The sequence below is a fragment of the Tamandua tetradactyla genome, unplaced genomic scaffold (assembly GCF_023851605.1).
Source record: "Tamandua tetradactyla isolate mTamTet1 unplaced genomic scaffold, mTamTet1.pri scaffold_103_ctg1, whole genome shotgun sequence".
In the NCBI taxonomy this organism is placed as follows: Eukaryota; Metazoa; Chordata; class Mammalia; order Pilosa; family Myrmecophagidae; genus Tamandua; species Tamandua tetradactyla.
Genome location: NW_027518261.1, coordinates 23,819 through 42,477, shown reverse-complemented (window position 1 = coordinate 42,477; position 18,659 = coordinate 23,819). Strand labels below are relative to the sequence as shown.

At 39.2% G+C, this 18,659-nt stretch overlaps 1 protein-coding gene across 1 annotated transcript in view; it reads left to right on the top strand.

Moving 5' to 3' along the window:
* The first annotated feature begins 9,058 nt into the window (after nucleotides 1-9,058).
* LOC143673059 (uncharacterized) overlaps nucleotides 9,059-18,659 on the top strand; it is a 30,214-nt gene continuing 20,613 nt past the window's right edge. Inside the window, exons 1-2 of the mRNA XM_077147428.1 lie at nucleotides 9,059-9,762; nucleotides 11,139-11,249. Coding sequence (XP_077003543.1) covers nucleotides 9,059-9,762; nucleotides 11,139-11,249 — 815 coding nt within the window. The remainder of the gene's footprint in view (nucleotides 9,763-11,138; nucleotides 11,250-18,659) is intronic.

The window sequence follows — 18,659 nt, the reverse complement described above, 5'->3', positions numbered from 1 at the left end:
CTTGAAAAAATGTAAATGTAATTAATATTTGTTTTTCATTTGCCACACTCCCCCATAGTACACACACACACACACACACACACACACACACACACACACACACAAATGAAGCAATTATTCCCTTGTACTGACCAGAAAAATTGTAGGACTTCATGAAGTGATTACACTTCTAAAATTTTCCACACTGACCATCGTGTTCCCTCTGAATTATATAAACTTGCACGCTAACAGAAATAGAAAACAAAAAAGAAAAACTTCATTCTGCATTTTAAAATATGACTAAGTTTAATACTGTTTAAAATTAAGTGCACCATTGTTTCACTTAAATTCAAATAACCTTTTTTTTGAGAATTGTGACTTGTATTTCATCCTAATAAATAGCTAGATCTCTTATCTGGTTTTTAAAAATGTCCTTAATTAAAATATTTTTAACAATGTATCTCTTGTTAAAATAAAAATGTTCCCTTCAGAATAGTGAATGTGTTACATTGTACAATTCTATAGTTGCTATGGGAATCACCAAAATGTCATTTTTCTTTTTGTTTATCTTAATGTTCTGAATTAACCTACATATTTCATATGTTGACACATCCGTCCCTAACTTTACCAATATTTTATAAGAAGTATAATGACTAAACCATATTCTAATAAGATATATAGAGGATGGAAATTTCATATCAGAAACTCAAAAGCCAGTGATGTATTTATTAACATCTATATCTAATTAAATATAATAATCCTGTAAAATATAAAAATCCTGCAAGCCTTGTGCACTTTCTCTAGATTAAATCTCATAATTACTGTATTTTCCAACCCAGAGCAATAGTAAAAAATGATGGACAGAATGAAAAGTCCTGCATCAGAGGTCATTTATTTTAACCTTTCACAAGATTGGTGGAAAATCCATCAAATCTAACAATTGTGGAGTTGCTGATGAGTTCCTCATTAAGAATTAGTTACCTGTACTAATAATACATAATATTCCTCAAGATTGTCATTCACCATCCTGAATGTTAAATTTATTGATTTCTTATACAAATAGGTGACTTTTGTTATTGCCCATACATTTTCCCTCTGGAATAGTGGTTCTATTTCCCAAAATTATAGGAAAGGATAAATGTCCTGAAAGAAATAAGCCCAGAATCTATGCAAATATTTACTGCCAGTTTAAAATACTTCCTTCACATTTGTCACTTTTCAACTAATCAATTTGCTTAATCTGAATTCTTTCCAAACATACTCAATGTCACTGTTTTGCATATTTGTATACATTTTGTCTTATATATAACCATACTAGTTATCTGTAGATTACTGATATAGATAGATAGTTGATAGATACATAGATAGATAAATAAATATATTTAGAAATGGGCAAAAAGAGATCATATTATTTTGTAGTTGTTGAAGCCATTTCATTAAGTTTAAATCAGGATATTTTAAGGGGCAAGTTTATTCCCTTTAATTATTAACTTGCAATGGATGAACTGCTCAAAAATCAAGCAAACAGTAAGCAGCAGTGCTTAAATATTAATGCTAAACTCAGTATTCAAGAAATTTAGTAGAAGGAGAGATTGGTATGTTTTCCATAGGGGATACACATGAAAATTATAAAAGCATATTCACCATCCTCAAAGTTTCCCAAGTGAAATATTTCATATACACTCTCTGAACAACACTTACTCATTAAATTGTTTTACCTAAAGAAATACATAGCCAAAATGTTGTGGAGATATAAGTCACAGAGCCTCTCAATGACTAGACCTACAAAATAATAACGACTTCCAGCAGCAATACATGGAAGTTAGGTCTTCTACATATAAGCTGTTCAGTGATTAATGTGTGTAATAATCTAGATCAGAATATTCTCTGATAAAGAAAAGAAGCAAGGAAGCAAGAAAGCAAATGAGTGAAGGAGGGAGGGAAGAAGGAAGGAAAGGAGAAAGGAGGAAAGAAAGAAAGGAAGAGAGGAAAGAAGGAAGGGAGAGAGAAAGAAAAGAAGGGTGAAAATTGTTTCAATGTCAGCTAATCAAAAAATTCCCTGAGTGTATCTTTGGTCTACTCGGTTATTGGCTCAAAAAATATTAATGAAGTGTTCCAGTAGACTTGATTCTTGTATATGATTGTATAAAAGTATACCTTTTACAATGTGACTGTGTGATTTTGAAAATCTTGTGTCTGATGCATCTTTTAACCAGGGTATGGGCAGGTGAATAAAATATATGGATATAAATAAATAAATAAATAGTAGGGAAGATAAAGGGTAAAATAAATTGGGTAGATGGAAATACTAGTGGTCAAGGAGAGGGAAGGGTAAGGGGTATGGGAGGTATGAGGTTTTTTTCTTTTTATTTATTTTTCTGGAGTGATATAAATATTCTTAAAAAACAAACATGCTGATGAATACACAACTATGTGATGATATTGTGAGCCATTAGTTGTATACTATGTATGGACTGTATGCATGTGATGATGCATCAATAAAAATATTTTAAAAGTAAAAAATAAAAAAAATATTTTACCTCAAATTAGAGACACACAGCATGGGGTGTGTACCTCGAAATGACTAGTGAATTATTAAAGTGAACATTATTTAGTGAATATCTACAGTGATTATTGTATTCTTTCATCAACTTTGAGGAATATTGATTTCTGTAGAATTACTAAGTTTGTGTTTTCCAAAACTATTTTTTTCAATACTCTCCCATCTTCAATCTGGAAATACATTTTTAGTGAAAAAATAAGCATATAAAATAATACACATACACAAATCCTAGTTAGTTTTTGTTTTTTTATTTTTCATATTAACCTTATGACTATTCAGCAAGTAAAATGGTTTTCATTTCAGGCTTTGCTGAGGAAGTTTATAATGACAAGAAGTGCAATGTGAGAAAAAGCCTCTAACCACAGAATTGTATTTAATTGTTTTCACAGCCACCGATTTAAAGCAAGGGGCTTGCAGACATATCGCTGTTAAGAGAAAAGAATAATACATAGATATATTACTGTTAAGTGAAAATAATAAGTTACATATGTTCATTTAATCAGATTAAGCTTCTTATGGGAAGAAATAATCACGGAGCACTGAGAATAAAGCGTATACAAGCACGACTTGAAGAGGCTCAGCGGACCTTCTATTTTAAACCTGAGCCTGACGATTTACTCCTCCCCTTTCAACACTCACAAGAAAAGAGCTTTAAATCTCTCATTAAGCTCCTGTAGGAATCTATAATCTGAGATTCTCCAACTCCTTCTTATAAGACTTAACTGCAGAGGCTGCCCTGTATAAGTTGGTTTCATCGCGGACATGTTGGTCATTTTAGTATCTGAACCAAATCATTCCCTGTTCTGCCTTATCATCTCCATGCTCTATGAAAGAGGAACTAATAATATAACTCTTCACAAGCAACTGAAGCTGTGTCCTGTTGCATTATTGCATTTTGATTTTAAGGAGTTTGAATAGCATGAATTTGGGTGCAATGCTTATGTGTAGGATCTGAAACAAATAGATTTAAAGTTCTTTACTTAACTATAATGTGGACCTTGGAGATTTTTCTCTATTTCATTTTTCTCAAATGTAGAATGCAAATAAGAACAGTTTGTAACCGTAGTGGCTGGTGCAATGTAAGGTTCAATATAGGCAGATAAATATAATCCATATCATTATTAGTGCTGTTACTCTTTCAAGCTTACCTTTTCCTTTCTGAGTGTCTACTGCAGATTCATGGTATCAGGCTTTTCCTTTGGTTCTTCTTCCTTAACAATCTACCTCAATATCTCCTTAGTTCTTGATCCTTTATCCCTTGGAGATCTTTGTTTTCTTTTTGTTCCTCACACAGATATTTATTTGATTCTTCACATCTTCACAACTTTTGTATTAGAAAATATCATAGTACCTATAAGGAATGATTATTTCACATGAGGCATCTTCTAGATCCTCCTCATATTGGTTGAAAATGCACACATACACACACAAGAATGTATTAACTTTATATGATGGGTACAAATTGATTCCACATATGTTATATACCTGGGTCTTAGATTTGACTTCAAAGTGAATCTGAAGAAAAATGGGCAAGTTCTAGATTCAATGTTTGAATTTAATAGGATAATTTGCTAGGCAATTTTAATGTTTAGTTTATGTGATCCCAATGGAAAATGCACATTTTTGATAAAATAGATGCTTATAGAGCTTCAAGAAGACTCTATATTAGATGCTATTTGGAATGAGATTCCATAGATTTGATGGTATTATTTATTAATTTTCAATGTATAACCTCTAGAAGCATACAGTTTAGGACTTAATTTATTATACATGAGCATATAATCATAAAATGTAGTGATACATGTAGGAAGGTAAATTAAATTATAAAAGAAGACAAACAAAAGAAAGGACCTGGAAAGTGAAAGAAATGGAGGAGAAGTAAGGGAAAGGATTTATAGGGAGGAATCAAAATTACATTTTTAGCAGACAAATAAGAATGTGCATTATTTAAGATATATTATAAGGTAAGCAGCAGTAGAAAAATGATTAATTATTTGGTGGTAAGAAAAGAACTGGGGCTATGGTTCAAATAATTTCAATCTTTAATTTGGGAGCAGAAAAATCAATAACTTATGAAAAATATTCAACATCAACACATTTTGTATAACTATATCACAGTAGAAACTCTCAGTGTCTTGCCCTTTGGACTTTATCATTTCCATGTCTTTCAGCTGGCTTTCATGTGCCAATTACTGCATCTCTGCCTCATGGCTTTTTCTAGAAGCCCACTCTGCCCATTCTTTTGTGAGCAAATCAACAGTGATTTGCTCTGTTAACACCTAACTTGAGCAGACTTCAATGACTACCCAATAGAACAAGATGTATAAATACCCACTCTCTCCAACAGCAAGTGGGATGGTTCTGAGGTATGTATTTTATACCATTTCTTAGAGTTGTCTTACAGGATTAACCTCTATTACCCTTAACAGTAACTGGTTTAACAATGCACCCTATATTAGCTGCTTTTTCTTCCCCATGTTCCTTTCACATTTCCTTTGTGGAGTTCCGTGTACTTCTTAAGTTAAACTACTTGCACTTGACACATGGATTCAAGGTCTGCTTCTGGGGGAACCCAAATTAAGGCACATTTGTAGATACCTACAGAATAAATAGAATGGTTTATCCATTGAGGATGAGAAGTAATATAAAGGAATTCTGTTTTTTATTAAAAGTCCTTAAGTACTATTTGTTTATTAAGAATTAGTACTATTTTGAGAGAGAGAGAGGGAGGGAGATTGAAAATTTGAGAAAGAGCAGACAGGAGCATTGTCATAGTTGCTAGGTAATCCAACCAATGTTTAAGCGCCACTAAGAGAATCAAGTCAACAGTTAACCAATGCTAGTTTTCCCCAAAATATTGATGCCAGTCAGGCAGAACAGATGAGGCATAACTCATCCACAATGAGTTGCTTTTCTACACTCATTTTAGCCATACCAGTGGTAAGAATAACAGAACAAAATTATGCCTGAGAAACTTTTGAGCTTACAGTCCAGTGTAACCTGTTTGATCTACTCCTCAAGTGCTTATTAAACTTCAGTTTTCAGTGCAATCTCCTTGTACAGGCCAGTTCCTCTATCTTTCATGCAATTTCAAGAAAATCAAAATGTAGAGTTTTTCGCTATCATCCTTATAGTTCCAAATTCTTGCTGACCAAGATCTGCAGTTTGCTGACTGAATGATGTTCACCGAATTCTACTGATTTATTTCACTTTTTCTAATATAATAGAAAATATTTTCAAATACACAGAACTGCATGATTATATATTTTCCTGTGAAAATCCTTTAACTGAACATGATTTGTATATTTCTCACTTAGCCTAATAAATTTCCATTCTTCACAACAATAGAGTTCCCTTCAAATCAATATAAAAATATATCTTCTCATAATTTAGGCTCAAATGGAATCTTCAAGAAAGTGGGCCAATTTTTCAGGGTTCCCTTATGGCTTGTTCTAGTTTGCTAGCTGCTGGAATGCAATATACCAGAAATGGAATGGCTTTTAAAAAGGGGAATTTAATGAGTTGCTAGTTTACAGTTCTAAGGCCAAGAAAATGTCCCAATTAAAACAAGTCTAAAGAAATGTCCAAACAAAGGCATCCAGGGAAAGATACCTTGGTTCAAGAAGGCCGATGAAGTTCAGGGTTTCTCTCTCATCTGGAAAGGCACGTGGTGAACACGGTCAGGGTTTCTCTGTCATCTGGAAGGGCACATGGCGAATACGGCATCATCCGCTAGCGTCTTCTCCTGGCTTCCTGTTTCATGCAGCTCCCCGGGAGGCATTTTCCTTCATCTCCAAAGGTCGCTGGCTGGTGGACTCTGCTTCTCATGGCTATGTCATTCTGCTCTCTCTGAATCTCCAAAATGTTTCCTCTTTTATAGAACTCCAATAAACCAATCAAGACCCACTCAAATGGGTGGAGACATGTCATCCCCTAATCCAGTTAAACAACCATTCTTGACTAAATCACATCACCTAGGGAGATGATCTCATTACAGTTTCAAATATACAGTATTGAATAGGGAGTATTCTACCTTTAAGAAATGGGATATATCAAAACATGGCTTTTCTTAGGGGGCATACCTCCCCTCAGACCAGCACACGGCTCTTATCCTCTCCTGGAATAATATATTTTCTTATTTCTTATTGTAACCAAATACGAAAACTATAGCAAAACCCATGCAAACCTAAGCAAAAACCTGTGCAAAAATAACCTTTATTCTTTTTAGCACTGTTTGATATATTATAAACTATCCCTGGAGGGTGGATTCCAAGCCATCACAATACAGGGAAATTTTGCAGATACTGAGAAAGGCAAACTGGATTTTGTGGCCCCTGAATGGTTGTTCTGTTAGCTATGTCTTCAAGTGGCAAAAAGACTGAATTTTTCACTGAGAATTGTCTTCACAATTAAGCACAGATTTTATTTTTACTCACCTCCCTTTTTGGGTCACATAGCAATGAGTTGGCCACCCAAATATCCTATTTGTCACCAAAATTATATTCCTAACTTGATTGTGGGCTCATTTGATGATAACTTCTAGAAAGTAAATGGAGACACTTGTTTTCTTATTAGCAAAGAGAGGTTTCTTAAGGCCACCCCACCTAAATTCTTTTGCAATTTTCTGGGAAGACGTTAGGGTTGGTGATCAAGGCAGACACAGCCTGGAAGGTTATAGACAGAGTCACTGAAACCAATAATAATTATAACAAGTAAATGTGACCTTAATAAAAGGAAAGTGAAGAGAGTGAATGACATGGAAGATTAACTGGTCTAGAATTTCAGGAGCTATTCCCTGAGATGTGAAAGATGAACAGGCATTGTCTAAGTGAAATAAATGATGCTGCTGAAAGCAGAAATGAAATCACAGGTGAATGAAACAAAATAGGTCAAGCCCCTGAGACAGAGCCTGGATACCTCTAGAAAATAAGTGACAGATTAGACCTTGAAAACTACATCCAGCAGGCAAAAATATTTTGGTTTACAGCATAGTATTTTGTTGCTTTGTTCTATTGTCAAAATGCAACTATTAGGAGATAGCACAGAAAACTCCATATCTGATTTCATTTGGAAAATAAGAAGATGAACAAGAAACACAAGAGTTGCATTCCTGCACAGCATCGATAAACTGAATAATACCCTTCCCCTTTAGATCAGTTAGCCTCTATCTTGCTACAGCTCACACACAGCCATTGTTAAATCCATTATATTAACTTATATACCAGGCCATCATACTGGTAGCTGCTGCTTGTATATGCCAGTGCTATGAAAGCAGGATCTTAACTAATCAGTTCACCACTGCATCTCCAGTAGGGAACCTGAGACATGATATATTCTCAAAATCTCTGCTAAATGCTGTAGCAATGAAGCACTCGAAGATCAAACATAGCTTGGCATGACTGGCCATGGAGGGAGAGAGGGGAACATAGCAAGGGAAGAGGTTGAAGTACTAGTAGGCAGGCATGAGGACACATCAAAGGATTTTCATTTTGTATGGCAATGGAAAGCCATCAAACATGCTCAGCTGGGAATGACAGTTACATTTTCAAAATAAGGATTCTAACCCACTAATCAAAAAATAATTACATTTGATGTACACATTTTATAGCCTATAACTAAATATCCCGTGTATTATTAAATATTTAAATGATCATGGAGAGCTATAAATTGAGATACCTCATCTGTCTCTAGATGCAGAAACATAGACTCCAAGAGCAGCACCTTGCCCTAAGCCTCAAGTCTACTAGATTTCAATTCTTCCCTGCCACTTATGCTCTCCCCACAATGACACAAACTATATATAGTGATGAGCTCCTTTCATGTCTGCTGTATTTATTTAAGGTAAGCACAGGATATAATTCAATGTGAATATGTATTTGATTACAGTTAAACAGAAAGATAAAACCTTGGTATCTGCTTCCTTTTGGTAGATAGGTGCTGATCAGTATTTAAAAAACCACCTTTCAGAAAAACATGACATTCTATGCAATTGACACCTTACAATGTAGACTTGAAAATTAAATTCAAATCCCTATCCAAAGATTTCTGCATTTACCTTTCAAATCAATACAATTTGAAAGTGTTTTCAACTGTGCACACCTTTTTAGCTGGCCAAAATCATGTTTCTTACCACAAAATATGAAAACCTAAGAGGTTGTCAATAAATAAGCCTCCGAATCAATCTTTTATTTTAGGTTTTGCAAAATAACAATTAAAAAAAACCACACGTATTTTCAGATAGGATCCTAAATATATATAAGATGATCTTAGATCTTGAGACCAAAAAGATATCATTAAAATAATAGATTTATGTTAAAACATTTGAAAAGCAGAACTCAATTTAAAATAAAACATAATAATTGTAAAGTATGCCAACGCATTATTTATGGAAGAAAAAGGAAATGACTATATTGCACATGCACAAAATTTGTAAACTGTTAACACATAATCCCATCAAAAAATGCAGAACATTTAGTTTTCCTTCTATTTCTTTGCATGTTTAAAAAATAAAAGCAAATGAGTTTCGGCCATGACCCGCATACGCATGTCCAAGTTCGCCACACGGGGTCCTCTTGGTGCGCTTGCGCACACCCAACCGCAAGCTCAGCGGTGCGAACACGATGCGCCTGCGCACGCCGGAGTCCTCGTGGGTCGCACCGCGCCTGCGCACGCCGGCCGCCTGCTCACCGAAACTCATTTGCCGCCCCATGGCGCCGCGTGAGGGTCGCGGCCGTTGGTGTCTGTCGTGGCTTGGCGGGCGTTGGCGCTGGTTGCTGGCCCTCAGGGAGCCGCGGCGGTCCAGGCAGCGGCGGGCCAGCCTGGCCCGGGGTTCCGGGCGTTTGCGTGGGGCCGGGCGGCCGCGACCGAGAGCGGAGGCCGGACGGAGCCGAAGCCGGACGGAGCCGAAGCCGGAGCCGGATCCCGAGCGGAAGCGGCGGGGGCGGTGCGGGGCCCGCCCGTGGCCGGGTGAGTGGGCAGACGGGCGCGGGTCCGCAGTCGCAGTGTTTCTTGTGCGGGTTCTGCGCGCGCCCTGGGGCCGCTGGAACCCTCGGGAGGGGCTTCACCGAGACCATGAGGAAGTTCCACCTCAGGAAAGGGCTGGACGGCCTGACTGCCGGATCGTCCTCGGCCGCGCAGCCGCCGCTGCCGCCCGCGCCACCCGGCAGCCGCGAGCCGGAGATCACCGAGATGCTGCAGGGGAGCACTTGCAGCTCGGCAAGGTGAGCTGGGGCGGGCGCGCGGTGGCAGAGCACTGGGGAGGGGGGTAGCGGGTGCGAGTGGGGGTGGGGGAGCACCCGGCGGGGCATAGCGCTGGGCGGGCGGCGAGGCGCGGGGCACGGGGAGTAGCACGCGCGGGTGGTGAGACTCCGGGCCTGGGAGTCGGGTGCCGGGCGCGGGAGTGGGGCGGTGGGTGCAGGGAGTGGGGCGCCGGGCGCGGGAGTGGGGCGCCGGGCGTGGAAGTGGGACAGTGTGCGCGGGAGTGGGGCGGCTGGGCGCAAGAGGGGCGGCGGAGCCGGGTCAGGGAGCGGGGAGCGGGACTCCGGCCTGGGGAGCAGCCTGCTGGCTGGGCCGCAGTGTTAGGGTCCTTGTTCACAGGGTTCTGACCCCGCCGGCATGGCCTGGAAGCCTTCAGTGGGAGCGTTTTTGGCTTAACCGGCCGACTTTAGTTTCCTTTGAATGTTTGATCTTGGCTTTTCTCCTAAAATGTGCAGTGAGTGGCTGAAAATATGAAATTGCATCATGTTCCGTTAAGAAGTTAGTGCTTTGATTTTTGCCTGTTGAGGAGGTTGGTGCCATGGTGTGCAAAAGCCCCCTGTAGTGGTTGGTTTTAGATGTTTCTCCGTGGGGGCTTGGACCCCATCTGTCTGGCGGGGTTTTCTGAGTTCCTCCAAGCATCTGTTAAAGAGGAGGGGGGCTGGCCTCACCTATAGTGGGCCCCTTTGCATCTTTTTATTTTTTATATTTTTTACTGTGAATATAACATTTATGCAATGAGGAATCTATTTTGAAGTACACTGTTAGAAGTAGTTATCAAACAAGAGTTTGATATGGGTTACAGTTCCACAATTTTGTGTTTTCTAGCTGCTCCAAGACACTAGTGACATAATAGAAATACCAATATAGTGGTTTAGCAGTCATGCTCATTTGTTACATTCTAAATTCTCACAAACACCTCCTTCTCATTTGACCCTTCTCCCAGTCTTTAGGGATATTTGGACTCTGCGCATTCTAACTTTTTCATGTTGCAGAGGGGTATCAGCAATATAAGATGGGGGGATGGAAATAGTTGATGTTCTTAGAGAGGCTCATCGCTCTGCATTTCAGGACTTACTTGGCCTAGGAACCATCTAGAGTTTGTAGGTTTCTAGAAGTAATGTTAGTGTGTGAAGCTTGTGTAGAATCTCTGACAAAGCCGGGGGTGTTCTTTAGGATTGGCAGGAATGGTGTTGGTTGGAGTTGGCAGACCATGGTAGTTAGCAGTGTCTAGCTGAAGCTTGTGTAAGAGTACCCCCAGAGCAGCCTCTTGAGTCTACTTGAACTCCCTCAGCCACTGATACCTTATTTTATTACATTTCTTTTTCCCCTTTTGATCCAGAAGGCATTGTGGATCCCGTGGTGCCAGGGCTAGACTCAGCTCTTGGAGTCATGTCCCATTTTCCCAGGGAGACTTTCACCGCTGGATGTCATGTCCTATGAAGAGGGAAAGGTAATGATTTTACTTGTTATGTTGGGCTTAGAGAGAGGGGGGCCACATCTGAGCAGCAAAAGACGTTTCCTTGGGGGTGCCTCTTAGGCCTAATTTTAAGTAGGCTTTCCTATCCTTTGTGGGGGTAAGTTTCATATGAACAAACTCCCAAACTCGTGGCTCAGCCTATAGCTTTGGTTGTCCAGACTGCTTGTGAGAATATCAGGAATTCAACTTGGGGAAGTTGAATTTTCCCCCGTTCTCACCATTCCCTGAAGTGGACTTTCCAAATACTTTTTTATTCACTGTTCAAATGATTCTGGGATTTATTGGGGCATCACTCTGGACAAACCAACAAAATCTCCTGTCCTTTGCAAGGTTCCTTGTACTTATGGTGTTCAGTTAAGCCATCTATGTAAGTTGTATTAGGAAATGCAATAGTCAGAGTATAAATTTTGTACCAAATAAACATTTTTTGCTTTAGTCTCACACATAATTTGAAATTTTAAAATATTAATTACCATCTATTTTCAGCACCCTGCAGTAATGACATTCCTTTGTTCTTCCTCATGCAGAAACATTTTAAAAATTTGTACATGTAGTCACTATCATTATACAGTCTAGACATTCCTAGATTATACCACCTCAGTCTTTGTTGTCTATCTTTCTTTCTCATTTCATTTGTGCCCCCAGCTCTCCTCCCTCTAGTATTCCCACATTCAGCTTCATTCAGTGTTTTAACATAATTATATTACACTTAGGTAGTACTGTACTGTCCATTTCTGAGTCTTTACATTCAGCTCTGTGGCACAGTCTGTGTCCCTTCAGCTCCAGTTACCCAATGTCTTATCCTATTTCTATCTCCTGATGGTCTCTCTGTTACCAGCAAAATTCTCCCAAGTTTATTCAGTTAATGTCAGTTCATATCAGTGAGACCACATAATATTTGTGGAGCATAATATTTATTATGCTCACTCAGCATAATATTCTTAAGGTCCATCCATGTTGTTACATAGTTCATAACTTTATTCTGTCTAACAGCTGCATAATATTCCATTGTATGTATATACCACAATTTGTTTAGCCACTTGCCAGTTAACGGACATTTTGGCTGTGTTTCCATCTCTTGACAATTGTAAATAATGCTGCTATAAACATTGGTGTGCAAATGTCTGTATGTGTCCTTGCCCTCATGTCCTCTGAGTAGATACCTAGCAATGGTATTGCGGGGTCACATGGCAATTCTATATTTAGCTTTTTGAGGAAACAGCCAACTGCCTTCCACAGCGGTTGTACCATTTGACAGCCACACCAACAGTAGATAAGTGTGCCTCTTTCTCCACATACTCTCCAGCACTTGTCATTTTCTGTTTTATTGATAATGGGCATTCTGGTGGGTGTGAGATGACATCTCACTGTGGTTTTGATTTGCATTTCTCTAACAGCCATGGAAGTTGAGCATGCCTTCATGTGCCTTTTGGCCATTTGTCTTTCTTCTGAGAAGTGTCTGATCACGTCTTTTGCCTGTTTTGCAATTGGGTTGGCTGTCTTGATGTTGTTGAGTTGAACAATCTCTTTATAAATTCTGGATACTAGACCTTTATCTGATATGTCGTTTTCAAATATTGCCTCCCATTGGGCATACTAGACTTTTATCTGATATGTTGTTTCCAAATATTGTCTCCCATTGTGTAGGTTGTCTTTTTCCTTTCTTGATGAAGTTCTTTGACACACAAAAATGTTTACTTTTGAGAAGTTCCCATTTCTGTCTTTCTTTCTTCAGTGCTCTTGCTTTGGGTGTAATGTCTAGAAACCCGGCTCTAGGTATGAGATTTATAAGATATTTCCGTACATTTTCTTCTAACAGTTTTATGGTCTTAGATCTAATGTTTAGGTCTTTGATCCATTTTGAGTTGACTTTTGTATAGGGTGTGAGGTTTGGGTCCTCTTTCATTGTTTTGCATATGGATATCCAGTTCTCTAGGCACCATTTATTGAAGAGACTCTTCTGTCCCAGGTGAGTTGGCTTGACTGCCTTATCAAAGATCAATTGTCCATAAGTAAGAGGGTCTGTATCTCAATACTGTATTCAATTCTGTTGGTCAGTATATCTATCTTTATGCCAGTACCATGCTGTTTTGATCACTGTAGCTTCATAATATGCCTTAAAATCAGGTAGTGTGAGACCTCCGACTTCATTTTTTTCTCAGGATACTTTTAGCTATTTGGTACACGCAGCCTTTCCTGAAAAAATTTGGTTATTGGTTTTTCTGTTTCTGAAAAGTAAGGTTTTTTTTGGATTTTAATTGGTATTGCATTGAATCTGTAAATCAATTTATGTTGAATTGACATCTTAACTATACTTAGCCTTCCAATCCATGAACACAGTATGCCCTTCCATCTATTTAGGCGTTCTGTGATTTTTTTTTTAACAATTCCTTGTAGTTTTCTCTGTATAGGCCTTATGTCTTTTTAGTTAAATTTATTCCTAGGTATTTTATTCTTTTGGTTGCTGTTGTAAATGGAATTCTTTTCTTGATTTCCCCCTTAGATTGTTCATTACTAGTGTATAGAAATACTACAGATTTTTGAGTGTTAATCTTGTAACCTGCCACTTCGCTGTACTCATTTCTTAGCTGCAGTAGTTTTGCTGTGGATTTTTCAGGGTGTTGGTCATAGAGTATCATATCATCTGCAAACAGTGAGAATTTTACTTCTTCCTTTCCAATTTTGATGCCTTGTGTTTCTTTCTTTTGTCTAATTGCTCTGGCTAGAACTTCCAACACAGTGTTGAATAACAGTGGTGACAGTGGACATCCTTGTCTTGTTCCTAATCTTAGGTGGAAAGTTTTCAGTTTTTCCCCATTGGGGATGTTGTTAGCTGTGGGTTTTTCATATATTCCCTCTATCATTTTGAGGAAGTTCCCTTCTATTCCTATCCTTTGAAGTGTCTTGAACGGAAGAGTATGTTGAATTTTGTCAAATGCCTTTTCTGCATCAATCCAGGTGATCATGTGGTTTTTCTGCTTTGATTCATTGATGTGGTTTTCTTGTGTTGAACCCTCCTTGCATACCTGGGATGAATCCTACTTGGTCATAATGTGTAATTCTTCTAATGTGTTGCTGGATTCAATTTGCTAAAGTTTTGGTGAGGATTTTTGGCATCTATATTCATTAGAGAGATTGGTCTGCAGTTTTCTTTTTTTTGTAATATCTTTGTCTGGCTTTGGTGTGAGGGGGATGTTGGCTTCCTAGAAAGATTCTGGAATGTTTGGTAAAATTCACATGTGAAGACATCTGGTCCTGTACTTTTCTTTTGGGGGAGCTTCTAAATGACTGATTCAATTTCTTTACTTGTGATTGGTTTTTGGGGTTGTCTATTTCTTCTCGAGTCAGTGTTGGTTGTTCATGCCTTTCTAGAAAGTTGTCCATTTCATCTCCATTGTTGTATTTATTAGCATAAAGTTGTTCGTAGTATCCTGTCATTACTTCCTTTATTTCTGTGGGGTCAGTGATTATGTCTTCTCTTCCATTTCTGATCTTATTTATTTGTGTCCTCTCTCTTCTTTTTGTCAGTCTTGCCAAGGGTCCATCAATCTTACTGATTTTCTCATTGAACCAGTTTCTGGTTTTGTTGATTTTCTCAATTGTTTTCACATTCTCAGTTTCTTTTATTTCTCTCTGATCTTCGTTATTTCGTTCCTTTTGCTTGCTTTGGGGTTAGTTTGCTGTTCTTTCTCTACTTCTTCCAAGTGGACAATTAGTTCCTCGATTTTTGCCCTTTCTTCTTTTTTTGATATAAGCATTTAGGGCAATAAATTTCCCTCTTAGCACTGCCTTTGCTGCGTCCCATAAGTTTTGATATGTTTTGTTTTCATTTTCATTTGCCTCGAGATGCTCACTGATTTCTCTTATAATTTCTTCCTGGACCCACTGGTTGTTTAAGAGTGTGTTGTTGAGCCTCCAAATATTTGTGCATTTTCTGACACTGTGCCTATTATTGATTTCCAACTTCATTCCTTTATGATCTGAGAAAGTGTTTTGTATGATTTCAATCTTTTTGAATTTATTGAGACTTGCTTTGTGAGCCCACATATGGTTGGTCTATCCTTGAGAATGATCCATGAGGACTAGAGAAAAAGATGTATCCTGCTGTTGTGGGGTATAATGTTTTATAAATGTCTGTTAAGTCTTCCTCATTTATTGTGTTGTTCAAATTCACTGCTTCTTTATTAATCCTCTGTTGAGATGTTTTCTCCATTGATCAGAGTGGTGAATTGAAGTCTCCAACTATTATGGTAGACGCGTCTATTTCTCTTTTCATTGTTTGCCTCATGTGTTTTGGTGCATTCAGGCTGGGTGCATAAATATTTATGATTGTTATGTCTTCTTGCTGAATTGTTCCTTTTATTAATACATAGTCTCCTTCTTTGACTCTTTTCACTGTTTTACATTTGAAGTCGAATTGGTTGGGTATTAGAATAGCTACTGCTGCTCTTTTCTGATTGTTATTTGCATAAAATATCTTTTCCCAACCTTTCACTTTCAACCTATGTTTATCCTTGGGTCTCAGATGTGTCTCCTGTTGACAGCATATAGATAGGTCCAGTTTTTTAATCCATTCTGCCAGTCTTTGTGTTTTCATTGGGGAGTTTAATCCATTGATGTTTAGTGTTATTACTGTACAGGTAGCATTTTTCTTCTACCATTTGGCCTTTTGGATTTTATATGTCCTACCTAATTTTCCTTCTTTTTACTCATTTTACTCATAGTCTTCCTTTCTCCACTCTTCTCTACACCTCACCTCTCTCTTCTGTCTTTTTGTGTCTATCTCTACTGCTCCCTTGAGTATTTCTTGCAGAGCTGGTCTCTTGGTCACAAATTCTCTCTGTGATGTTTTGCCTGAAAGAATTTTAATTTCTCCCTCATTTTTGAAGGGCAATTTTACTGGATATAGAATTCTTGGTTGGTGGTTTTTCTCTTTTAGTAATTTAAATATATCATCCCACTGTCTTCTTGCCACCATGGTTTCTGCTGAGAAATTGATGCATAGTCTTATTGGGCTTCCCTTGTATGTGATGGACTGCTTTTCTCTTGCTCCTTTCAAGATTCTCTCTTTCTGTTTGACCTCTGACATTCTGATTTTAGTAAGTGTCTTGGAGTGTGTCTGTTTGGATCTATTCTCTTTGGGATATGCTGCTCTTCTTGGATCTGTAATTTTAAGTCTTTCATAAGAGTTGGGAAATGTTTAGTGATCGTTTCCTCCATTAGTTTTTCTCTTCCTTTCCCCTTCTCCTTCTGGGACACCCACAACACATATATTCGTGCACTTCATATTGTCATTCAATTCCCTGAGTCCTTTCTCATATTTTTTTCCATTTTTCCCTATATTTTCATCGGATTGTTGGATTTCAGATGTCCTGTCCTCCAGTTCACTAATCCTGTGTTCTGCTTCTCGAAATCTACCATTGTGATTTTCCATTATTTTTTTCATCTCTTCTACTGTGCCTTTCATTCCCATAAGTTCTGTGATATATTTTTTCAGAACTTCAATTTCTTCTTTTTGTTCGTTCCTTGCCTTTCTTATATCCTCTATCAATTCATTGATTTGATTTTTGATGAGGTTTTTGATGTCTGTTCATGTATTCTGAATTAATTGTTTCAACTCCTGTATCTCATTTGAAGTGTTGGTTTGTTCCTTTGACTGGGCCATATGTTCAGTTTTCCTGGTGCGATTTGTTATTTTTTCCTGGTGTCTAGGCATTTAATTACCTTAATTAGTTTATTCTGGAGATTGTTTTCACTTCTTTTACCTAGGGTTTTCTTGCTGGATGAATTTGTTGTCTGGCTGTTCTTTGACATTCAGTTCAGCCTTTTGTGGACTTCTAGCTTAGGTTTTGTTTAACAGAGGAGAATTTTTCAGTTCTTCTTTTCTTGTTTCTTGCCCTGCTTTTATGCTGTGCCTTACCTCCCTGTCCCACCCTCCACCCCACACCCTGCCCCTGCAACTTGTACTCTAATTTCTGTCTCCCTGAGCTTGATTTTCTCTGATGCTTTGTTTGTAGTTACCGGGGCTTAACTTTAAGGTCCTTAAGCACTAGCAGTCTTGTTTACTTTGACACCAACTCCAGTAGTAAATGCAAACTGTGTTGCTATACCCCTCCAGCCCCCCACCTTTATGTAGTTCTTGTCTCACGTTATGTGTGGATTGAGTCCCAAGCCACTGAATTATCATTGTGTTCTATCCACCTGCCTTTTAGATCCTGAGGGAGAGAAAAAGTGCAGTTGCAAGCCAAGATTACACTAGTCCTGTCATTACAGGTATCCACATTGTTGCCCCACCAGAGATCTCTGCTTCTTCAGGCAGCTTCTAGCTCTTGTCTGTTGTCCTTTCCTTTCAACCTGTAGAGCCCTGTTGAGCACATGCGGTGGCTCGGGCCCTGTGCACCCCGGAAAAACATGTTCTGCAACGCAGTCTGCTCGTGTGGTGTGTGCCCATTGTCAGTAGGAGCTTCTGATGAAGCCACCTCAATGAAGGTGTGGCCCAGCCGGCTCAGAATGGGTCCTGTGCTTTGACCAGAGGCCTCATGGGGAAGAAAGGTCATGGGAGAGAAGGCAGGAGGGTGCCTGCAGAGGCTAGAGTCTGTAGGACACTGGAGAGAAGGGGCCAGCCAGGGGAGGCCACCGGGCACACTGTCCAGGCAGGGAGGAGGCTGGGGACAGAGGATCCCAGAAAGGGAGGAGCCTAGGGAGGAAGGGGCCCAGGGTGGGAGGATACTGGAGAGGAAGGAGCCCGGGTAGGAGGGAGCCCGGGGAGGGAGGAGCCTGATTTAATTTTTGGCCCCTGACAATAGTGATACGTTCTGGCATATGAAAGTTATAACTGACCAAGGTCAGCATGTTGGTAAATTAAAATACAGTGGAAAATATTCTGTCATATGAATGTAATGAAATTTTCTATGAAGTTTTAAAGACTAATCAGAAAAGGGCTGTGTCTTATGTAATGGGTTAACACAGGCACCCACAGGAGCAGAACTGGAGTATTAGTGGCAATTTGGTGCATTGCCAGGGCAGGGGTCTTTGTGGTGGGATCTGTGGCAGTCATGATGCAAGCTGCCGGCTCAGGCCTCGCTTGGTGTGGACCAGGGATGTTCAGTTGGGGAAGGTTGACCTGGTCTAGCTTCAGATCATCATCAGTGGGTTTTTTTGGCCTCCAGAGACTTTCGGGTCTGGTGTGTCTCCTTGCTGTGTTAGTCAGCGTTCAGTGCAGAGACAGGAAGCACTCAGATGGTTCAGGCATGCAAGGTGTAATGCAGGATGTTGCTGTCTGGGAGGTGCTGGACCCTGTGAGTGGACATGTCGCTGCACCCCAGAGACCAGGTGCTGTGTGTAGACCCCTGCTGCCTGCTTTTCCTCCCTGTCCACAGAGCA